Here is a 24,445-nt window from a genome sequence, read left to right as displayed (position 1 = left end):
CGAAATTAAACTTATAGCAGCTAATGGCTTTGAAAGATGAAAGACGCCGTTATAAAATTTTCTGGGATCCCATTTTATATAGAAATGGTTTCTTATTAGCGAAAGAACGTGCAAGCACGCGTAGAGCGATCTTCTAGGATTAATTTGTAGCAGCGTTCCCCAATCCCTGAAACTTGCTGCAAGGACGAGAGTAACATTTGGGTTATGCCCTGTAAAAATTGATTTTATCCTCCCCGTCTGTGATGAAAAACAACTCTCCCATTTTCCTTATCCTCTTTCGTGGTTTGATTCATGCCTATGCTCATAACAAAAACAACTAGCTGTGGTCAAATATTAATACAACCCATAAAGGGAATTAGGAAAGTCTTCCTAAGTAATAAATTATGGAATTAAATGTTACCAAATATTAGATTCATAATTATACATTCTTATTCATTTGTATTTTTAAATGTTTATTAATTAAAAAATCTGAATGGTCTTAAATGAAGCAGCGGTAAATTTAAATTTAAACCAGCTGGGTGACTTTGGGAGAGGAGTCCGTCTGTTTTAGAGGTCCGAATATCAACCCTCACAATACTTTAACCGCAAAGAATCCGCTAAATTTCACGCCCGCTTTTCAGACCTTTTACTCAGACTATCCTCACTTCCCATCATGCTTTGAGGGAGAATGAGCTGCCCCAGTCGATTTGAATAAAGAGTTTTCCGCGCCCTTTTCGAACAGGGGAAGTACTGCGCTCCTTTTGATTTAGGAATTCGCCAGTAGGAGATGGAAGAGGAATGGGAGATATTTTGTTCTTGGGGGAAAGTCCGGTCACATGGATGATCTCTTTCAGGTGCTTCTTTTCTTCCCTGAGGAATTCTCCTGCCTCCAGTACTTAATCTTTATTTCACAGCTGAGCCGAATATTTCCCTCCAAAATCGCATTCGGGCGAGTAAGCTTCGGAAGGAATTTTCTTCGCTGTCCCTTTCGATGCGCTGCCTTCTCCTTGCAGGCTTGACAAGCAGATTCAGTCAGCGGAGCCGCAGCCCTGCTCCCGCCCAACCCAACAGACTGGAGGCTTCGCGCTTTTCATCTGTTTTTTTTGCAAAGAAGCCCCTGGCTTCTTGCCCTCTTTAGATTCCTTAGTTGTGTCCCGGCGATACGACATTTCTGTCTTTGTGTTTACTCGCCTCTGTTATAAAACGGACCCTGGGTATTTCTGAAACCTCTCGCATCAAATTGATGACATGCCATGTTGTAGTCCTCCGTTAGCTACAGTCTGGTGAAAAAGTAAGTAGCTCCGTGTAAAGTTGTTTCTTTTCTAACATGTGTACACCTCAGTATTATATCTTAATTCAACCTTATTTAGATGATACAATTGAACAAGGACACTGAACATTTCTTTGCAAACCTTTATTCAACAAATTAACAGCCACTTCTTTTTTAGAAAAAAAGTAACCCTTAACTCTAATACCTAGTATTGCCTGCTTGGACAGAAGCAAAGTACCAGTAGGTATTTCTTATAACTGTCTGCCAGTCTCACATTGATTGGAAGGATTCTTTTTTTGCCATTTGTTGGTGGATCTACTGGAATGTTGAGGGTCATTGTCATGTTGCAAGATTCACTTTTGATTGAATTTCAGTCTACTGACAGATGGACTCAAATTATCCTCAAGCACTCTGGCACAGTGATGAATTAATAGTGGATAATGTGGTGAATTGTCTAGGCCTTGATTCAGCAAAGAACATTTCCACCATCATGGTATCAGGTGAAATGCTGTCTTTGGTTTTTACCAAACATGTTTTCTGGTATTATAGACAAATGCTGCACCTGTCTTTGCCTCATCTGCCAAGAGCTCATTGGTCCAGAAGTCTTGATCTTTGCCTAGGATTTATGAGCAAATTTTAGTCTTGCCCTGATCTTCCTGGACATCAAAGGTCTCCTGGCACACCTGCTATGTAAATCGAATTTATGTAGCTTTTTTCTGATGTTGGACTTGTGCATTTTAACATCAATAGTGGTATAAGTCGTGTGATGAAATTCTGGGGGTTTTAGAGATTTCTTTCAGCATCTTGTGTTCTCTTCTGGAGTGGAACTTGCTGGGATGGCCCAGTCTCCCCAAGTTGGAAGTTGATTGAAATCTTCACTCATAGAAACTTCCAGAAAGTGGAATGATTGATGTCCCGTTGGGATCTTTTTAAATCCCTTCCCAGACTCATAGCATCTATAATCTTTTTCAGAAGGCATCAGGGAGCATGGTGATAACACATACTTCAACAACGAGCACTTCAGACTAAAAGTCTAAGGTTTTAATAAGACAGGTTCCTCCCAGATCCTCTATAATAATTTGCATCTGATCTTGTACACCTGATTCTAAATTTAGGTATTTGAAGTAAGTGAAAAATGTAGGGGGTGCTTGCTTTTTTGATGTGTGAAATTTAGATTTATGTTTATTTAAATTAATGAATTACAAAATGTAGTTGATGCATTATATTTGCTATACTATTTCCCTTTTATCAGTATTGACAAAATGATAAAATATCTGTATGTTGAAATATACTGGAAAAGGCAAAAAAGGGAATCCTGCAACTGTTCTTCATATGTTTTAGTCTCCAGGCCCTTAATCATCTTAGCAGTTCTTTGCACTTTTTCCAAAGTTTCAACATCTTTTTGTAATGTGGTGACCAAAATTGGATTCAGTATTCCAGTTGTGCTTCAGAACAAAGAGGCTCAAGTATCAGGAGGAAGAAGGTACAGAAAAACAAATGCCAAGGTAGTGACTCATACACATCAATCCAGGCTAGCTCAGCTTCCCCTCTCCCTCTTTCCTGAACCATTGAATTTCATTTTTCTCCTTTCATGTAAGCAATCACCTGTACATAAAGCATGAGACATTGGCTTCAACAATTTCCCAATTTAAGGCACCCACAAAGCTGCTGTCAACGCTGCTAACATCGGATGTTCTTGCTTTGACAACATGGAGATGCAGCCTTTTTCTTTCCTATGCTTTACTCTTGGAATTACCGTAGATGATACTGGGGGAGGAGGAGGAATGTGAAGGGAGTTAGTTAGACATAACAATATTGTAATACTGTGTGAACTCAGGGCTTTTGAAATAAGAGATGATAAGAAATGGCGGGTTGGAGAACAGGAGGGAAAGCCTGCATTTCAAACTAACTGGAGAATGTGATTTATGACTGTAAATTAGAGGAGGGAATTGTGTTTGATACTATGTGCTAAAGGGAGGGGACAAATAAAACAAATAAAAACAAATAAATAAATAAATTCAGATTTTGGCTTCGACTATGGATGTGCCGATGCTATGCTACTCAAAAAGATTCTTTAAGGGGGAAAAAAAGATTCTTTAAGGTAAACAGTGCCTCAAAGTTCTTTGAAGAGTTTCATCTGTCGGAACCATGACAGCTGCTTACACACAAACAAAAACACATATATCTATATATTAAAAGGATTACAAAATATCACTGCTAATATCAATATAAAATGCAAAACACCACTACTAATATCAAGCTTAAACATAATAAAATCATAAACATAATAAAATCCCTTCAATCCTCACTTTTTAATATAAAAGCCGAATAGGTTTAGGGGAGTGTAGTCAAAAGGTAAAGGTCTTAAAATCATTGCTTTAGCTGGTTTATCATTATAGATAGGAGTGGCAGCAAAATTTAGTCCGGATATAGTGGATCTAACAATTCTCTTAACAAGTGGGATAAGGCATGGTAAACACAACAACCCTTCTAAGGCCAAGACCACAATGAACAATATCCTTTTCCAATTATCAAACATTCCCAAAAACCAGCCTCCAACATCCAGTGCTCCTGTCCATGGACAGGGACATGAGTTAACTTTCTCATTCTGTCAGTGATTTCTTTGACATATTCCTTATATGTAATGTCGGACTGGGGTCTAATAATGCAATTTAAAGGCACAATGACAAAATAGAGGGCCCATTTGATTGGACGGTCCTTTTCTTTTCAAGTCAAATTAAAATGAGAAGTGATGTTCTCCAATTGAATTTCTCGAGCTTCACATTTAAAAATGAAACAATTCTTTTGGGCCAGATCAATAAAAAGATTGATGCCGAGGGAATCTCAGCTGTGGTCTCCAGTTCATGAAAATCTACTTGAACTCATATTTGTAGCTAGTCCAAATGAAGCTGAGAAATCCATTGGTCTTTTTATCTTGAAGCACACCGGGTTGCAGGAATCCTTTGATCGTGCCAGGTTGGGTAGGATGTGCAAACATATTTGGCGTTAAATGAATAGGCCTGTCTCCACACTTAGTCCATTTAGCTTGATTATAGTCAGTAGCTTTACATGCATCAAAGAAGATTCTGGTGCTTATCCATAAGTCTCGTGTTATTCTTCCCCAAAAGATAATGTCTGTATGTCCCTCCACATGTCCAAATTTGAAGTTGTTGGTAAAGCTTTACTGTATTGACAGGAGCATAACAAGTGACCCTATTGCCTCTTTGCAAGTGGAATACGTAGTCTTGTTATAAACACAACTCCCTTTTGTTCCTTAAAGTATTGGGCCCATGGTCCTTCCTTCTACCAAAGAAGGTATGAGGGAAACAACAATAGCAGAATAAAAAATATTACAATACATAGTCCGGGTTCTAGGAACACGATATCCAGGGTAGTCCAAACCATTGAGGTTTTTCTCCTACTTAGATGGAAACAGTTCAACAGGTGAGGCAGGTTGAAATTTCATTTTCAGTCCGTCCAACTGCAGAGCTTGTCACTGGAGAGGGAATGATGGGACTTTCCATGGACTCACACCTTGATTCCTTAGATCAGGAGAACTTGGCATGGTTGGGACCACTCAGGACTGGTATTTCTAGGTGACAGTTCTTTTCAACTGAACCCACTCCAAGACAGGTGGTAGTGTAGCCTGGGCCTGTACTGAAATAGAAGACAAAACCTGTGCCAGATTATGCAAATATTGTGTAACTTACTTCTCTTCATTGACATTCTTAAACCTTCATGTAACAAAAGCCTCCCATACATCATTTCAAGGGACAAACACAGCTTTCCGATTGAGGCGTATATTGAAATGCCCTCACCACTAAATGTTGTAGAGCTTTGGTAGATCTCTCCCACTCCTGCCCAGGCCCCCATAGGCACCCTTAATGCAAACGATGTAGAGCTGGCCACACCCAACCAGTAGGCCATAAGCACTCTAGCCACGCCCACCCAGTAGGCCACGCCCACCCTGGCCATACCCACCCGGCCCCCTGAAGGCAACCACAATGCTGATGCGGCCCTCAATGAAATTGAGTTTGACACCCCTGTTCTAAGGGCTTGTGTTAAGGCATGCAATTTACACATTTGAACTCACTACGTTAATGGCAGTCTTCCTACTTCTTTCTTCTATTATCCATTCCTTCCCTTCCATCACTTTGGCCACAAGTACATCTTCTATCAACTTTACATGAGCCAACTCCTTCCCCTTTTACTATTAATCAATCCTCTTACTTTTCTCCAAAGGTATTCAAGACTCTGTAAAGCCATGGTGGTGAACCTATGGCGCGCATGCCACAGGTGACACGCAGAACCCTCTCTGTTGGCACGAGCACCGTCGCCCCAGTCCTAGGCCTTCAACTGGGTTTTATAAAAACTTTTCGCATTAGGCCTCTGCCACTGTGTGCAAAAAATATAAATAGCGATGTCCATGTAGATAGGGCAGCCTAGAAAAGTAAGTGCCCTCCTAGCCATACCCAAGCACTCCGAGTTTGTTGGTGATGTCCATTTTGCTCTCTGAGTTTATGGTGACCTAACCCTAAGTCCATGGTTGTGAACCTATGGGACGCGTTGCACAGGTGGTCTGCAGAGCCCTCTCTGTGGGCACACGTGCCGTCGCCCCAGTCCTAGGCCTTTAGCTGGCTTTTGTAAATCCTTTTCGCTTTAGGCCTCTGTCGCCATGTGCAAAAAAAAAAGTTCAATCAATTTCAACTTATCGCGGGGAAAAAAAAAGATCTCGCAAAGTTGGAATTAATTGATTGAACTTTTTAGTCCCACCCAGTCTGCCGTTACCACCGTAGCCACACTCACCCAATGGGCCACGCCCACTTCGCACCAGACAATATATAAATGGGTTTTGGATCACAGTTTGGGCACTCGGTCTCTAAAAGGTTCGCCATCATTGTTATAAAGCATACTTCGAGTCAGTATATATATTCTCCTTCTCCCTTATTAACAACCTCAGAGCCTGCCGTAAGGCATAAGGTCATCTATGAATACGTGTTTACCTCCTTTTGGCTTTCTGTTTTAAAATTATCCACTCTAGATAAGAAATGCTAACCACCAAGACTTCCCCAAATGTCAATTTTTAGACAAAAATGCCACTAGCTACCTTCCCCTCCCCTCGCACATTTGGGTCAAACTCCCCAAGCCATTACTTTGTCTGTATGTACAAACAAATTACCTAGTGAAGAACCAACAAAGGAGCGCTCACCAAACTCTGCTGCGTTTAACATAGGCTCTTTTTCTAACAGTTTTGCATACAAATCTTTAGTCAAAACAGCATAGCTATTTATAATCCCCAAAATTTTCTCAACTTCTTCATTTTAACTTCACAAAAAATAAACAAGCTTAATAAGATATTCTGAGTTACTGAAATAAGCCACTAGGCTATTACAAAAGCTAAAGTTTTGTATCAAAACCTAGTATAAATTCTTTGCTTTTAATATATTTAGTCAAATTCCAATTTAATCAGATTCCATTGAGATGGAAACAAATTTCCATTAAGTAGGTTAAAACATTTACAAATCTAAGCAAAACAATTCAGAGTCATTTCTTTTGGTTGATGGATCAACTAAAACTTCCTTTGTTCAACAACTACTGCCTCTTTCCAGAAAAAAAATTGCAAGCTGAAACTGCAAAAGTGGGCATTAAATTTCACATCCACCCCCTTCCTCAGACCAGAATTCTAAGCAGAGGGGAAAAAATACCGTATTTTCCAGCGTATAAGACGACTTTTTAACCCATGAAAAATCTTCTCAAAAGTCAGGGGTCGTCTGAAACTTTAGGGACAGGGCTGGCTGGAAAACCTGGAGCGGATCTCCCATTTTGTCTGTGCAGGGAAAGCGGGACCAATTGGAGAAGAAGCTGCAGTCTGTGATTTTTTACAGGCTGGGGTCTGGGCGTCTTTCCTTCTAAAGTTGAAGAGCAGCTGTAGTCTATCCCAACTTGAAAGGCAGGTGGGGAATGCAGCAGTCAGAGCAGCTGCTTAGCTCTAAGGACACATTTGACTTAGGAACTGGGCGGGCTTGCTGGAAAACCTGGAGCGGATCTCCCATTTGGTCTTTTTTTTTTAATCCTATTTATATCCCACCCTTCTCCAAAGACTCAGGGAGGCTTACAATTTAAAGCACAAATCAATGTGCTTAGCAATAGCCTTCATTCTATGTATATGCCTGCTTATTAGGGCTTCCCCCCCCCAAGCAGCATTATTACAAAGTCAGCTTATTGCCCCCAACAATCTGGGTCCTCATTTTACCTACTTTGGAAGGATGGAAGGCTGAGTCAACCTTGAGCCTTGTGGGATGCGAACCTGCACTAATTGCAGGCAGCTAGTGTTACTTAAGGCTCTGCGCAGAGAAAGCTTTAGAGTGAATTAGGAAAAGTTTAATCCACTTGCACTGTTTTATGTTTACATGTTTGATGACAAACAGCCTTATGTTTATAAGTGACAGTTTTCCTACTAAGTACCTGCATGTCATAAGCATTTGAATTAAAATTACCATATTAAAATCAAATCTGATGTTTTTAATTTTTATTTGGTGTGCGTTGGAAGAGGGGTAGTCTTATACGGCGAGTATAGCCCAAACCCTATAATTTAACAGGAAATGTAGGGGGTCGTCTTATACACCCAGTCGTCTTATATGCCGGAAAATACAGTAGTTAAAACGAGCAGATCTGCCCCCTTTCACTCTTAAGGTAGGAAAGCCAGTGAAAAAGGAAACAGGAGAAAGAGAAAAATTTACAAAAATCTCATCACTAAGAAAATAGTTTTCTCTCCTTCACATGCATTTTCTATGAAATCTCTCACAACAACTACAAAAACAACAAAATATGCAATTTCTGTTTCTTCCACAGCCTGGAAACTTGAGGGCTGATACACACACACACATTTACATATCAGCAAATTAACTCATTCACTTCCATTCTAACTGCTTGCATAAACAATTTCACACACAAATATTTCATTTCATACTTTCTCCAGGCAAACCATTTATTTTTAAGTAAGACCTTTTTTTGTTGTTATCAGAGAGGGTTTTGACCCTCTTCCAAGTCTTGGAAATAACACAGAACACACACACACACACATATGTATACACACATACACAGATACTATTAAGACAACTTTTTTTTAAAGACATGTAGCTTGTCCTGCAAGAAGAAAAATCATGAGGTGATTCCAACCAAACATGTGGTTTTTATAGGACCCTTTAACCATCTCCTATTTTTCTCACCATTCCAAGTCCAAGCTTAATGTTCTGGATGGCCAAATATGTAAAAAAAACACATCTATTTGGGGTTTGAGGCCAAAATAGGCCTCCCTTTTTAATTAAAAGGGAGGGGTTGCTTCCAATTTTTTTCAACAACTTCAAAATACAGTGTGGAAGGACTAAAAGGAATATTGAACTTGGGGCCTTTTGCAGGTATGAAGAGGGAGGGGAAAACTAGCAGCTCCCCCCTCTCATCTGACAAAGAAGAAATGAATAGTCCAAAGAGCCAGATTAAAGGAAAAAGGGAAAAAAATCTTGCTTTCAGTTCTTTTCTTTTTCTTTTCTTCCATGGCTTTAGTTGTTATCAGATAACCTAGCTAAACGGAGGTTTACAAAGTTTTTCAACATTGCCTTCTTGAAGATTGTTTTTACTGCCACACATCAACACAAAGCACCACCAGACGTTGTCTGACAAAGTTAAACTTAACAGCCACTTGCAGTGGCGTAGCGTGGGTTGTCAGCACCCGGGGCAAGGCAAGTAATTTGCGCCCCCTAACCTGTGGATTTTAGCACTCAAGTCTCTTCCACTAGCTCAGGAATTCTGGGAGTTGAAGTCCATGAGTCATAAAAGAGCCAAGGTTGCCTACCCCTGAGTTAGGTTCAAGGCAAAAAAGGGTCTCTGGAGAAGAGGGAAAATGCTAGTTTAAAACTGAAACAAGGCAACTTTAAGGTGCCTCAGCTGTGATTGAGGATGAGACAAAGAGAGGACATGGCATTGAAAATGGTTAATGGGGCATGTTTGTTCCACTCTTAGTGGACGTCAAGATAAACCCCACGAGAGAATGACCTTACAACAGATGTGAATAGGCTTGGACTACATTTGTAGATTGAGTGCATACATCACATGGAGCGATGATGGGCTTCATCAAGATTTATGATCCCACAATTGGTTAGTTTTCTCCATCTTGTTATGTCATGTCATGTCATGTTATGTCATGTTAGGCGACAAACAAAAACTTCCAACTTACAATGCCTCAGTTTCCCAAGGTTATTCCAAAGCCGGAAAAGCCAACCAACCCACCCTGCAGCTTTGCCTGCTTAGGCTGAACCCCAAGAGTTCATACTTGCTGCAGCGCCCGACCTATTTTCTGCCCAGACGCTGCTTATCCAAGCCAAGCCGCCTCCTTCTCTTTGGCACCTCGCCCCAAAGATTCACCGGCCTGGCTGGAAACTCTCGCTGCTGGCGACGTGTGTCGGGGGGGCGGTCCCGATCGCCTCCTGCAGGGGGAACCAAGTGGCCGCAGAGAGTCAATACGGCAGGAGGAGGAGGAGGAGCAGCAAGCAGCCACAGGTGCGGCGGCTGCAGTTGTTACCTTTACCTCCGGGAAAGGAGGAGACGGGGCGGGAGCTGGGTCAGGGGGGCAGGGCTTGCAGGTTGAGAGCCAAGCGGAGGAGAGCCGCGGCGGGAGAAAGAGAGGGAGGCAAGACGCCGCCAAGCCTCCCCACCCCCACCCGAGAAAGGCGATCCGTAGCCGCGAGAGGACGGGATCCCGCTCTGGCTGGGCGCAGCGAAGGCGGTTGCTTTCTACGCTACGCCCGATCGCTCGCTCGCTCCTCCGACCCTCGGCGAAGCGGAATTGTCCCCCTCTGGCGAGCTTAATGGGCGCCCCCCCAGATGTTGCGGCCGGTGCGGCCGGCCCCCCCTGCACCCCCCACGCTACGCCACTGGCCACTTGAGGTTTCAAAACATCCCAATTATTCAAAATACATTGCAAAGGAGTACATTTTAGCTTCAAAGGAGTACATTTTAGCTTAATTTCATTGTCTAAATTACTCTGACAATTCCCCATTTCTGTATTACAAAGTGGTTTCTTGGCCCCTTCAAATAAAGGCTGGTCAGGGAGATCACCCCTTCTCCGCCTTATTCCAGGATTATAAAAACTCTACTCACCAAAACGCCTGTTGTAATTTCTCTTGTCAGTGGAGAAGCATGAAACCTCATTGAATTCAGGCATACAGATTTCTTGGACATGGATCCCGCTGCCGAAGTGCAGAAGTCTTCCAGGTCAAACACCTAGGAGTGCTCTAAGACTCACGCTTCAGTCGCCGTTGGTTTCGTCCTGCCAAGGCTCGCCAGGACCTTAACAAGGGTCTCCGGATGTGGGGGCCATTGTGGCTTCTTCCCATTCAAGAAAACCTGACGTTGGGTGCCAGGATGTAAGGTTTTCCTCTTAACCTCACAAATTTCCCTGCACTAAGGAATTTTAAAGAGCCAAAGAAACTCCTGAGCTGAGGTTTCAGCAAGCAAACACTTTCATTTGATCAAAACAGAGTCGGGTGTCGTCTTTCCCTTTCATGGCTGCTTAAAAAGGGATGAAGGGACACACAAAAAATATTTCTTCCACTTTTTATACCCCTTCAGAACAAAGAGGCTCAAGTCTCAGTATCAGGAGAAAGAAGGTACAGAAAAACAAATTCCAAGTTAGTGACTCATATATATCAATCCAGGCTAGCTCACCTTCCCCCATCCCTCTTTCCTGAACCATTGAATTTCATTTTTCTCCTTTTATGTAAGAAATCACCTGTACACAAAGCATGAGACATTGGATTCCATAGAAACAATTTCCCAATATAAGGCACCCACAAAGCTGCTTACACACAAAAACAGATAGATAGATAGATAGATAGATAGATAGATAGATAGATAGATAGATAGATAGATATAAATGATTACAAAATATCACTACCAATATCAATATAAATGATTACAAAATACCACTACTAATATCAAGCTTACACATAATAAAATCATAAGCATAATAAAATCCCTTCAATATAATAAAAACTAAGCTCCAAGCAAGAATTTTGCTGTCTTTCAATTTTAATTGCTTAATTTCCTTTTCATTTCATGAAAAGAAATCTAATAACCCTATGCTGCATGCAAAAATTGTGTTCTTTTTCAATCATAACTGCTTATTTATCACATTTATATGGCCTCCACATGCCCAAGAAATGACAGGATGACATACAACTTTATACTTTATACAATCCTTCTTAGAATATTATATCATTTGGACTTGTTCATCTGAATTTGTTTTGATGGTTGCATAGTAGTAGCTCTTTGTGTTTGTCTGATATTGAGGGTAAATACACCTGGTGATCTCATTCTTTCAAAACAATAACACTCAATTTTTTCCTCAGCTGAAACTGTCCTAGAACTTAGTAAACGAAATCCATCTTCCAGTAAGATATCAATCAGTAGTCCAAGGACATTAGCTCCATTAAACAGCTTCCTCTTATCAGGTTTTATAGAAACATATCTGTAGAAGGAAAAAAGATAAATACGTTAGTATTAATTTATTAAGCACTTTCAATGCACTTACTTTTTATTAAATTTTTAAACAGTTCAATTTTTCAAGGCGAACTAGGCAGCTTCTACTTGACCTTGGCTGCTACTGAAAAATTAAGCAACGTGAGATTCTTTTTATGAGTCTTCTAAGAAATCCCAAGTCTATTGCTAAAAATATATATTTGCAAAACACATTGCCAGATCTATATTGCCAAAATGATATATGCCATGTGTTCAAACTAAACTGAAATAGACTTTATTTTTAAAGATTGACGGAAGATTTAAGTGCAGGAGAAGACAAGTTAACTTCAATGGCCTGCAGTAATAAAAGGTTTTTGGGAGATTGTGAAAGGTGCACAGATTTTGCTGGGCTTCTTAAATGCAAGTACCAGAGGTTCTTCCATAAAATGTTTTATCTTACAATCACTGACACTTCGCTAAAGGTTTATAGTTGAGGTTGAAAGCTCACTAGTTCCATTTTCCATCTGAAAGAGTCCTGGGATTTGCTATTGCTTTTCCATATATTATTTCTCTTAATTGGATGATATATACAAAACCTATTATTTACTATAGCAAGTTTTTTAGAACAGGCAAAGTTCTAATATCTTGCATCTAGTCACAGTGACTTTACGGGATATTGGTGTTTATGGTCTCAGTGATAATATACCGTAGTCAAAAAGAAATAATGAGGAATCTACAGTAATGGCATTTATCCATCAGAGATGGAGAATTTGCAAATCTCCAGCTCCTAGTTTCGAAACCCTCATTCAAAACACCCTTCTGATAAGTCCTATGTCTTCCTCTTAGAGCCTGCTTAAGAGAGATAACATCCTCCCTTACTTTTGGCTGCAATCCTGTTTGCCTCTGCATTGCCTGTAATACACCCCATCCAAATGTGGCTTTTGACAAATTCTATTATGGCAGACCTATTTAATTCCTTTTTGCTATTTTTACAGGACAAATTTTTCTTTTCTTTCACATGTATATAAGTAAAGAATAACTTCCTTAAACTTAATCTGACAAGTAGCTGGTTTATTAAGTTGTTTAGTAGATAGTAGTCAGAATTTATTGATTTGTTTACCTGCTCATATGAGTGGAAGGACAACATAGTGATAGCTGTGTGGAAATATTAAATTTGTTCACAGAAATATAAGAATCTTGATTCACTATTATGTCAATGTTATTAGAGAAGGAAAGAAAAGTGGCTACTACACTTAACTTCATAGTATGGTCAACATGACCTTAATCATACAGAAACATTTTGCATATTTTGAAATAGAAAAAAAATGATGGAAATGAATTCTCTCACATGCAAAACATGTGCAAAACTTCTTTTTCGCATCTAGGATTAAATTTATTCTCTTTCTTTTCCTCCTGCTCCTAACAAGACTGTTATCAGAAACGTTTTGCCCCTTTTCTCTATCTCTAGAAGTATACTGATTCCTCCACTGTTACACTGACTTTACAAACACTGATAAGGCTTCTCTGATGTGGCATTAGGGGCCCTTGGGAAGCAAATATCTCTTGGGAATGAGTTGCCATCTTTTCATTGTAAAGGAGAATAAGAGCTGATAACATATATATGTCCTGGGCCTTAAGTTCCAGTATCATGTTAGAAGACCTCTTCTACTTTTAGAGAACTTCAGATGGGTGCAAATTTTGGTTTGATTTCTGCTACCTCTAAGATTGCTTGATTTGAAAATGATTTTTACAGTTTGGGTAAGATTCCATTATATATTTGTCAGCAAGCTTTCTGTTCCCTGAATTCCTATTTACCCTCAGAATTTGTCAGTAATTACTTGTCATTTAAAGTAAGGATTTGAAAATTCCCAAGCTTTAGAAATTCACAGAAGATATTTAAAAAATTACTTGAATTTCCACTGTAGAAGATATTCCTTTCCCTCCATCTTGCAAATTGCTTCTTGAATCTACTGACTCAGCTGGAATCTCAGGTTATTTATTTATTTATTTATTTTATTTTATTTGTATACCGCCCTTCTCCCGAAGGACTCAGGGCGGTGAACAGGGCCATAAATACCAAAATAACCAAAATACAAAATTAAAAACAAATTAAACCTTAGTGCCCAAATGTAAAAATAAATTATATTAAAACAATAATTAAAACCCAAACCCATCAGTCCAGGCCGGCTTGTTCAAACAAATAGGTTTTTAGATCACGTCGGAAGGAGTGAAGGTCGGGAGCCATTCGGAGCTCAACCGGTAAACGGTTCCAAAGGTCAGGCGCACCCACAGAGATTAACCATTTCATCCATGTATGTAACAGTGGCTGTCATTCATGGCTCTGTCTTTTCAAGTCCATAGTACCGTTTTGTTTTACTTTGAGCTATTTTCAGCTATACAATGCAGTAGCTTTTCTGAACGAAATAAATCACTGCATTCCATAATATGCAGGAGTTCTTCACTTGATATAATTCATGATGGTAATAGATAAAATATGCAGCCCATAATTATTTAGAACTACTATAGCTGGGAATACCTTTTTGTCCAAGGTGATTGGCAATAAACTCTGTACTCTTCTGACATCATTTTTGTTTTGGATTCTGAGAGCAAAGGTATTCTTAGTGATGGACCCTCGTTTTTTATTTATCCCAGCTGGTTTTAGGGTTTCATAATGATAACAGGATATGAAAAATTTAATTATATTTAAAGAAGTCTTATTTAAATTGTTAATTTTTAACCTACTTTCGGATGGGTAATTTTGTTGGTTTTTATTATATTATTCAATGTAAATAATAACTTCTTTCAAGCTCCTCGTGATTTTCTACCATTGTGTTATACAGTACTGCATTCTCTCTTATTCTCTCTTATATTCTTGAAGTGGTTTGTAATATAATAATATAATATAATATATTTTAATATAATATAATATAATATAATATAATATAATAATATAATATAATATAATATAATATAATATAATATAATATAATATAATATAATATAATATAATATAATATAATATAATAATATAATATAATATATTGTAATATAATATTTTAACCAAGAACAATATCTAAGTTATCAACAACTAATTTTAAATTCAGGTACTTGTAATAACTACTTCTATGTAATTCTGTCTTTTCCATTGAGAACCAAAAACCTATAAAATATTTCTATGGTGGCACACAAAAATAATTTCAAAAATACCTTGCAACAGATTGATCACTGTAGGTGATGCCACACTGGAAGACAAGATCATGATGAGAAGGCCTCTCCAAAGAAAGGGGAGTCAGTGACTGCTGAGAAGGGACATGATGGTTTTTCCAGCTCATTCCTATAACATTTTCTGCAAAGGTGGTGATCCGATCAGCTAGCTCATCAATAGTTATGCTGCGGGAACCAAATATACGGAAAAAGCCCTGCATTTCCTGGAGCAAGAATCGTATTTCTAAGATCTCTGGCTTGGGTTTCAGCAAATTTTCCTGATGTAGGAGATCAGCCACAGAATAAAGTTCATAGAAGTCAGCTTCTCTCTGCAATCTCTTATAATCTGTAAAGTCACTGGGCAGGGCAAGCTGGAACGTTCTTAAGCTATCCAAAATATAGCCGAAGAGAACTCCATCACGGTCCACAAAATACTGGCCATTTAGCAACTTAAATTCAGGGTCATTGCCATTCAACATTCTTGCCAATCTTGACTCAGGAAACCTTTTTAGTGTAGAAGGCCTTGTGGTAAATTTAAGCCCACCCACATTTAAAACAATTACATCTTGACTACTCATCCTCTTCACAGGAAAATTGAGTTGGCAGTAGATATACCCCAATATTATAAAAATTTATGCAAAAAACCCCCAAACCTAAATCAGCTTCTGCTTACACTTAAAGTAGAACTTCACAAGCATAGGATTGCCCAGCAACAAAAACAACATATGTACACATCACATTGTTTACAGGATTGGTCTCCTGGGCACTTTGTAATTAAACTGTTTAAAAAGACAGCAGAAGTCTCACAACTCATATTTCAGGAAGTTGTTAGAGATTTGCCTGTCTATAATGTTTATTTCCCCCCTGACAAAAGTTATCTTGGCGTAGCCTTGGCGTAATGCTTAAGGGAAAAAGCTAGAAACTGGGAGATAGTTCTAGTCCTACCTTAGGCACAAAGCCAGCCAGGTGACCTTTGGCCGGTCATCCTTCCTGAGCCCTAGGAAAAAGGCAATGGCAAACCACTTCTGAAATCTTATGAGGAAAACTGCAGGGACTTGTCCAGACAGGCATCAAGAGTCTACACTTGTGGGAACGGCCATTTTTTGGCCTCTCAACCTTCAGCTTTCCCAAATGTTTCTTATCGACCTCTACGTGAATTACAGTGATGAGCACACTCTCCTGGTTCGCACAGGATGGCATGTGGGAGGTTTGGGAAACGCTATGATAAAGCTTTCACATATATCTTTTAGTATCTTGTTTTTGTAATGATCTCATAGGCACCTGAGTAGTTCTCACTAAGTATCCAATTATCACTATGTATCCTATTTTTTGAGATTGATGTGGTTTATGTAATGTTGTATTTGGTATTCAGAAAGGGGAGGTGAATAAAAGTTCAGCGGGCAGTTGCTCAGGGAGCTTTTTTGGAGAGACGAGGCTGCCTGGCTGGTTCAGAGCATCTCTATCGACCCGGGTCTGAATTCTTTTCCCTACATACACTGACTGGAAGATACTAAAAAAAAAATGAAAATTCAACCTTAATCTATACTTCTTCCCACAGTCCAGATACCTCATGACTGTGGAGATCTTTAAAAATGTATTTACTTGCTGAATTTCTGGATCTTTTCTTGATTACTTTCTAAACACAAATAATCTTATTCTTGTTATTCTACAAGAATCACAATTCTATACATTGTACTGATCTTTAACTAAAAACAAATGATCATGCTTTTAAAATTCAGGGCGGAAGTTTCATAATATAGGAATAGTGATTGCATTTTAAACTATTTAAACAATACTATAAACAATATCTTTGTTTCTTGAACCTGATAGCTATTTGTTATCCATTAAGGCAGGGGTGTCAAACTCAGAACGTCATGTGATGTATCATGGCTTTTTTGCCATTGCCGGCAATGGGGTGGGCACGGTTTCGCTATGATGCATCCGGCCCACAGGCCAGCAGTTTGATACCCCTGCATTAAGGCAAAGATTTGACTTGGAAATTCAATTCAGATTCAATGATTCATCTTAAATTCTGAACAAATTGATTTGCCAAAGGATACATTTAATATAAATGTATTATATTACATTACATTAAATATAAAAAATAATAATTTGACAATGTGTATTTCAACAGTTGAACTACAGTATAAATGCTACAGCAGACATACTAATCTAGGTGTACACTCTGTATTTGTGCACAATCCGTTTCCTAGTTAGTTTAGGGAGCAATTATTGTGATTAAGGATGTTAAAATCTAATTGAGATGAAGGTTCATATTCCACTCAATAGTAAAGCTCATTAAGAGAGGCTCAGACCTCTGGATTACTATAATCTACTTTGTTGTTAAAAGAAAAAAAAATAATGGAAGCCAAATATATTGAGGTACAGTGTAAGAGATTTCTCTCATCAATTTCCCACAAATTTTGTTATAAAAGGGTTCAATTAAACACTCTTTCACTAAAGCACGAACTGTTTATTACAATAATGGAGGCAATAAATAAAACCTAAAAAGGTGGTATCCAATATGCAATATAGTGGTACACAAATTAGAATATACATATGATTCAATAACCTTAAACTATCTGGATCCAGCAACACATGTATTTATTGTGAGGCAATGAGAATGATAATAGGTCAGTGAAGATGCTCAGCCATCCAGGTAGAGTGCACAAGCGAGTAGACTTAACTGAGCAACTTGCGAGCTGAAAGGGATGTTGGAGCCCTTCTAGTCCATCCCCCTGCTCAAGCAGGAGACCCTATATCATTTCATACAAGTGACTGTCCAGTCTCTTCTTAAAAACTTTTGAGTGATGAAGCACCCATGTCTGAAAGCAAGCTGTTCCGCTGGTTGATTGTCCTCACTGTTAGGAAGTTTCTCCTTAATTCCAGATTGCTTTTCTCCTTGATTAGTTTCCATCCTTTGTTTCTTGTCTTGCCTTCTGGTGCTTTGGAAAATAAATTGACCCCCTCTTCTTTGTGGCAGCCCCTCAAATACTGGAACACTGCTATCATGTCCCCCCTAGTCCTTCTTTTCTCTAAACTGGCCATCCCCAAATCCTGCAAACATTTTTTATGTTTTAGTCTCCTGGACTTTAATCATCTTAGTTGCTCTTTTTTGCACTTTTCCCCAAAGTCTCAACATCTTTCCCTGCTGGCTTCTCCATTGTGGGAAGCTGGGAGGTTAGGTTGCAAAATGAAAACATGTTACCGTGAGATGCTGCAACCATCAGCTGAGCCACTTGCTAGTATCCAGATTGTGATCACATGATTATGAAGATTTTGGGACAAGCACTTTGAGGACCAGCCATAATCATTACTGAATGAGTGGACTACCTGTAGTCTTGTCTCTTTCCAGCTGGAAAGCAGAGTTGTAGACATGTGATTTCCCATTTAATGACCACTTCACTTAGTGGCAGAGTTGCTGGTCCTGATTCAAGTTGTACACAAAGACCTGTATTGTTGCAGTAGTATGTGGAATTATCTTGGGAGACTGGGCAAAGTAATGCTACCTAGCAAATGTCCAATAAGAGGGAGCACAGTCCACAGGGGCATAGTAATCAGAACAAGGGGCTCAGGAAGGACACCTCCCCAAGATATGAGGCTGTAAAAGTGATGGTGAGAGGACTGTACTTTTAGACTTGCAAAACTCTCCTAATGTACTTTACAATGAAGTAGAACTAGCATACCTGGCTATGTGTCCTAGTCTACCTGGTAAGGCTGACCACTGAAACCGCAATGCCTCCATCATGTAAATAATGCCCAAAGTGAACTTTCTATGCTCATTTGTGCAGGACCCACATATGACTACAAAATTCCCTCCCAAAAGACACTCTCACATCCCCCCCTAACAACACAAACATGTCTAACATTCCATAGATTTGGCCATTGACAAGTCTATACAACTTACAGTATGTTACTGTAATTGTTAGTTGTAAAAATACTTGTGATTTACAAGCCCAAGATGTTCCATAGTTTTATTTTGTAGTGAGTTGCTTATAAGCATACAAAAGTTAATAGTTTGTTACTTCCTATGCTCACATATACTATAACAAATTACAAAATATGCAACATTTCTGAAGGACCAGGACTTATGATAGTAATATACAATATTATTTATGTATTATATTTCCATGCAAATATCTTTCCAACTTATACTCCAATCTGAAACTCAACCATATTTTATAAATCAAAAAGATTTATATGTTCCACTAAGCATATTACTTTCTAAAAAAATCAAGTCATGTAGTTTTACTTTCAGAAAACAATAGAAAGGTAGTCAGCTTTTAGCATGAGAATTGCAGAATAGTTCAATGTATGAACTATCAAGACCATTTCAAATATCAAAAATATTTAATTTTTTTTTTAAAAAAAATCTAACACCGATTTTGAAAATATACTTCCTGAATGTGAATAGATTTATGGAAGTTTATACATGCACACAAATTGGGCAACATTATTCAACAACACGTGGATATAATTTACACATTTTTCACTTAGAACAGCAGCACTATCTGCTACTTTTTCCCAGTACAGAATAGCATGATCTGCCATCTCTGATGGGTCTGTCAGATAACCTGCGCCAAATGCAGAGACAAAAGTTTTCCAATGCTGAAAAGCATTGCCCCAAAAATCTGTAACACATACTTGAGTAACAACAATCAGCAAACAAAACAAAGCAGTTACAAAAATACATGGTGAAAGGAACGAATTTGTCACCCAACTGAAAGAGCTTTTTTCTTGAGGTAGTGAAAGTTTATCCACATCTGCTAGCTTAAATTGTTCCCACTGACTAGTATCAACATCCTTAATTGTAGATTTGATGTCTACCGTAACACAAGGCAATCTAGTTTCCTTTATCACTTTGATTTTCTCTCTAAAATCTTGCATCTGTTGTAAAAACAAAATGGGTTCAGATACATCCTTAAATGTTTCTGCAATATTAAATGCAGTTTGCTGCTCTTGTATGATGGTGTTCAGTTTGTTGATTTCTGGATCATAGGCCTGCATAACTGCAAGCTTCATGGTTTCAAAGTCTGAGAGGATCTCATTCTTCTTTTGTTCCAAGGTATGCTGTAATTTCTCAAAAAAATCTTTTACTCTGTCATAATCCTTTGTCAACATCTGGAGAGCTTTTCGTTTACTGGTTTCCAAAGTTCCTAGTCGAGAAAGTGCATCTCCACAGTGCCACGCTTCAAATACTTGGAACAGTGTCTCAAAAGCACGTTTTTCTTGACAGTAAGCATCCTCAATAGAGCAAAAGAGATGTTTTATGTGATCTCCTCGAGTGGCACAAATGCCACATATCAGCTGTGTGTCTGTCTGGCAAAAAATATTAAGAGGCTGACCACTGTGCACTTTACAGACAGGCATTTTTGTTGATATTTTAATCTTATTATATTTTTCCACAATGCCTTTTAGTGAATAGTTAACTTGGAGATTGTTAACCCCTGTTACTGTAGTTTCCTTTCGACATGTGGGACATTTAAAAGGTGATGGTCTCCAAATCACATTCCGAGTATTTCCCTCTAAGATCCCTTCCAAACATTTCCTACAGAAGTTATGTGAACAAGGTAATGCCCGTGGATCATCAAACAAACCACAACAAATGGGACATGTAAGGTCTTCTTCAAGGAGCTCCATTCTTCTCTATAACAAAGAGAGATAAAAAATATGAGCAACTAATACTCTTAAGAAATTGAAATTCTTGCCTGCATTTCTACATAAAACTACTTTGCAAAAGAACATAACAAGAAGTTTGGTGAATTTACTTACCAGATCCATAAAATGGGCAAGAATTTCAACATTGCAAATGAATAAGAAAAGGTGGAAAATGTTATTCTGTGACTAACCCTTCTTCAAATAAAAATAAAAATGGATAAGGAACATAAGTAACAGTCCATAAGGCCTGATGCCCTTGGTGCTGGAATGAACAGTTGCAGAAGTGGAATAATGTAGTTCCATGTAACACAAGAGAGAAGGGATTTTCAAGGGTTCTGCAGGTACAACATAGTCTGAACAGTAATTCCTTAGGGTGAACTCTGCCCCTGATGGTTTATAGATATGTCCATGTAATTCTCTTGCCAAGAATATAAAAGTGTTTTGCTATTATCAGTTGCTGAGGTTTTTCCCTAACTTCTTTGATTAGAAAAGCAATTGTTCCACAACAGCTTCAGAAAATTCCAGTAGCCCCTGCCAATGACCATTAATACCATATGATAATTCAAAGCAGTAAGCTAATGCTACTCTCTCAAGATATAAGATTTTCCCAAGCACTGTCCCCATGCCATGATATGACCTTTACTCAGAGTAATTATCAAATTTTTGGTTTTGGGATCCCTTTTACATTCTTAAGAGTTTTGGTTTACGAGGGTTATATCTACTGATCTTTACTATATTAGAAATTAAAACTGAATAAGTTTAAAATACTTGTGTTTGCAGATCCTCTGAAAGGATCTTGGGGACTCCCAGGGTTCCCCAGACAACCTTTAGGAACTACTGACCTATAGCTATCCCAAAGATGCTTTTCCACGAGGCAACTGGACTTTTTCTTTGAAGACATTTTGCTTCTCATCAAAGAAGCTTCTTTAGCTCTGACTGGATGGTGGGGAATACACCTTGCAGACAGATGGTCATTTGGATTCTTTTAGCAAGTTATTAGTGCTACCATCTGTGTCTTCAGGGTCACCTGAGTAGTGCAAATGGGAGTGGAGCCTTCTTGGAACTGTTGAAAGGACTGTGTTGTAGACTGGAGATAGATGATGTCTATCCCTCTCCCTCTGTTGAGAAAGGGCTGTTCAGTTTTGACATAGATGGCCTCTTTGACCCCTTTTTCAAACCAGCTGTCCTCTCTGTCCAAACTGTGGACTTTGCTGTCTTCGAAAGAGTGCCCTTTGTCTTTTAAATGCAGATGGACTGCTGAATCTTGTCCTGATGCATTTGCTCTCCTACGATTCAAACCATCAGGACAAGATTCAGCAGTTCAGTTGAATCGTGAAAAAGCATTTTGGGGATAACTATGACCTGGATGACTGAGAATCTCCATAGACATTTACTGACCTATAGTTTTCTTTCGTTTTTCCTATTTGCGTTCCCACAGCACTTTCTTTCTTTCTTATAAAAAGCAGGTAAGAGGCCTTCACTCATTCCATTGCAATTTTCAGCCACTTTTTTTTTAAAAAAAAGCTATATATTCACAACACTTGCCGGTTATTAAATAGGCCCCATTCTCTGAGTTTACACAATATACTAAAACGAAAGCCAACCAGAGGCTGGTTCGCACAATATACAAGTCTAATATATGACCAGCTAGTTTATGGTTTATGAATGCCAGTATGAAGTAATGGTTAAGGCAGGGGTAGGCAACCTCGGCTCTTTTATGACTCATGGACTTCAACTCCCAGAATTCCTGAGTCAGCATAGCTGACTCAGGAATTCTGGGAGTTGAAGTCCATGAGTCATAAAAGAGCCGAGGTTGCCTACCCCTGGGTTAAGGCATCAGGTTAGAAACTAGGAGCTTTGAGTTCTAGTCGCCTTAAACAGGCAGCTGGGTGACTTTTGGGTCGGTCTCTCTCAGACCTAGGAAAGGCAAAGGCAAAACCACTTCTGAAAAACCTTGGAAAGAAAACCGCAGCGCCGTCACCAGGAGACAGCACAGATTACACTGAAATGGGCTTCGAGAGTTTTGTCAAGGCACCTGACGTCGAAATGCAAGTGGACAAAGCGGACGTAATTTTTTTGTGTGTTAAGAACCTGGCCTGGATGGCTGGCGTGGCCGTGCAAAACGCAGCCCGAAGGCGCCAGAGCGCCTGGGAATTCGCTATCTCAGGGGTCGGCAACCTCGGCTCTTTTATGACTCGTGGACTTCAACTCCCAGAATTCCTGAGCCAGCATAGCTGGCTCAGGAATTCTGGGAGTTGAAGTCCACGAGTCATAAAAGAGCCGAGGTTGCCGACCCCTGCGCTATCTCAATCCACACCAGACGCCTCTCCGACTGCCGGGAACGGAGCAGAGGCCTTCAGCCTCACCTGCGACAGACGCTTACGGTACAGCGCAGTGGGCGGGTCCAACGGATGCCATCCTCAGGGCTGCGGTGGCAGCGCCGTCCGGCTCGTTCCTTCCCTTCCGCAGGGAGCGTCAAAAGAAGAAGGCCCGCACGACGCCGCTGCCAGTCGAAGCCCAGCTCACCTGTAGATCGCCTTCAGCGGGCCCCGCCCATGGTTCCTAAGAGGCCACGCGAGAAGGCAAGTTCTACCGCGGAGGATCCCTTTCCTGTCCTCTCTAGATCCAAACTGGGATCCGGTGGGGCGGGACTTCCGTTCTCTCTCCTTTTCCGCTTGGCCACAGACAACATCTGCCCAGAAAGGCCATTTTCACGTGCTTGAAGATACGCCTTGACGTCATGACGTAGACGGGCGGGGCTTGGGTTTCTTCCTCTTCTCCAATCAGGTTCGAAATGGCTTTTTCCTCGCCTCGTCTTCTCTGTTGGCTGAAACTGGAGGCGGGAGCTAAAAAATTAGCTAGGAAATATTTGCAGGAAAGGAAGCACCGGATTCGGTTTTCATTTACCCATAATGGTTGCTTTCACTAGAAACACTGACTCTTCCAGTGATTTTCAAACTTGGTAACTATGTGGACTTCAATTATCAGAATTCCCCAGCCAGCATGAAGTCCCACATCTTAAAAATTGGCAACTTTTAAAAACATTATTCAGTCTTTCAAGCCTGGATTTGGGGTCAAAACATCATTACTGTTCAGCTTCTCATATATGCTATTGGATATGGTACCTTAACTGAGCAAAACACTTCTGAAAAACTTTGCTAACCAAACTACAGGGCCTTTTCAGGCATTCTCTGAGAATTGGACACGACTGAACAGGGGGAAAAAAACCCTTCCAGAGAGGATTATTTTCAATAGAGCTTATAATTTATGAATGAGGAAAGGGTCCCTGCCTAGCAAATCAGTTGGAATTTGGTTAACAATGGGAACATCAGCTGCTGAGATATGTCACTAAGGAATGAAGTCGTGATGTTTCACTCTATGACCATATCACTTAATGTAGAAATTCCAGTCCCAATTACCATTTATAAACCAGGCACTACCTGTACATCCTTTTCTACAACATTGTTGAGCAGCAGGACGTAGATAATTCCTAAACCTAATTTACTGTATATAATCTCTCAAACCACAATGATGCATAAATTCAATTTCCGGTGGGTTTAGACCCCATAGAAAAAGATCTGACTATGTAAATCTGATGATTTCAAATGTAGATGGAACTAGTTACATTCTGCCTCCTGGTGGTCGTCCAAAGAAAAGAATCCTATAAAAAGAATACACAGGATTACCACTTTCTCTGTTAGAGAAAATAGATAATTCCTTATCCTTGGACACAAGATAGGGGTGGAAATCATGCATCGACAAAGCCCGGCTCCCAAGGCAGATTTCCAGGGAGAGACAAGTCAAGTCTCCCGGGGCCTC

At 39.6% G+C, this 24,445-nt stretch overlaps 2 protein-coding genes across 9 annotated transcripts; both read right to left on the bottom strand.

The window, feature by feature from the left end:
- Positions 1-11,521: 11,521 nt before the first annotated feature.
- Positions 11,522-15,546, bottom strand: KCNRG (potassium channel regulator; the record flags this gene model as incomplete). Its single annotated transcript, XM_083359840.1, has 2 exons — positions 11,522-11,774; positions 14,972-15,546. The coding sequence occupies 2 exons, from the start codon at positions 15,544-15,546 to the stop codon at positions 11,522-11,524; spliced, it is 828 nt and encodes a 275-aa protein (XP_083215966.1).
- Positions 15,547-18,928: 3,382 nt separating this feature from the next.
- Positions 18,929-23,281, bottom strand: TRIM13 (tripartite motif containing 13). Of its 8 annotated transcripts, none has more exons than XM_083349786.1 (3): positions 22,993-23,251; positions 20,741-20,806; positions 18,929-20,614 (listed from the first exon to the last, which is right to left on the bottom strand). In XM_083349786.1, exons 2-3 carry the CDS (start codon positions 20,747-20,749, stop codon positions 19,385-19,387), a joined length of 1,239 nt encoding a protein of 412 aa, XP_083205912.1. In that variant the 5' UTR covers positions 20,750-20,806; positions 22,993-23,251; the 3' UTR covers positions 18,929-19,384. The 8 variants fall into 8 exon arrangements, with proteins under 8 accessions (XP_083205912.1, XP_083205914.1, XP_083205913.1 ...); XM_083349788.1 differs by having other exon boundaries at positions 20,741-20,818; positions 23,004-23,251; XM_083349787.1 differs by having other exon boundaries at positions 23,010-23,251.
- Between the last annotated feature and the right edge of the window lie 1,164 nt (positions 23,282-24,445).

Source organism: Vipera ursinii (genome assembly GCF_947247035.1).
Source record: "Vipera ursinii genome assembly, chromosome: 1".
NCBI lineage: Eukaryota > Metazoa > Chordata > Lepidosauria > Squamata > Viperidae > Vipera > Vipera ursinii.
This window is presented reverse-complemented; position numbering and strand designations above follow the sequence as displayed.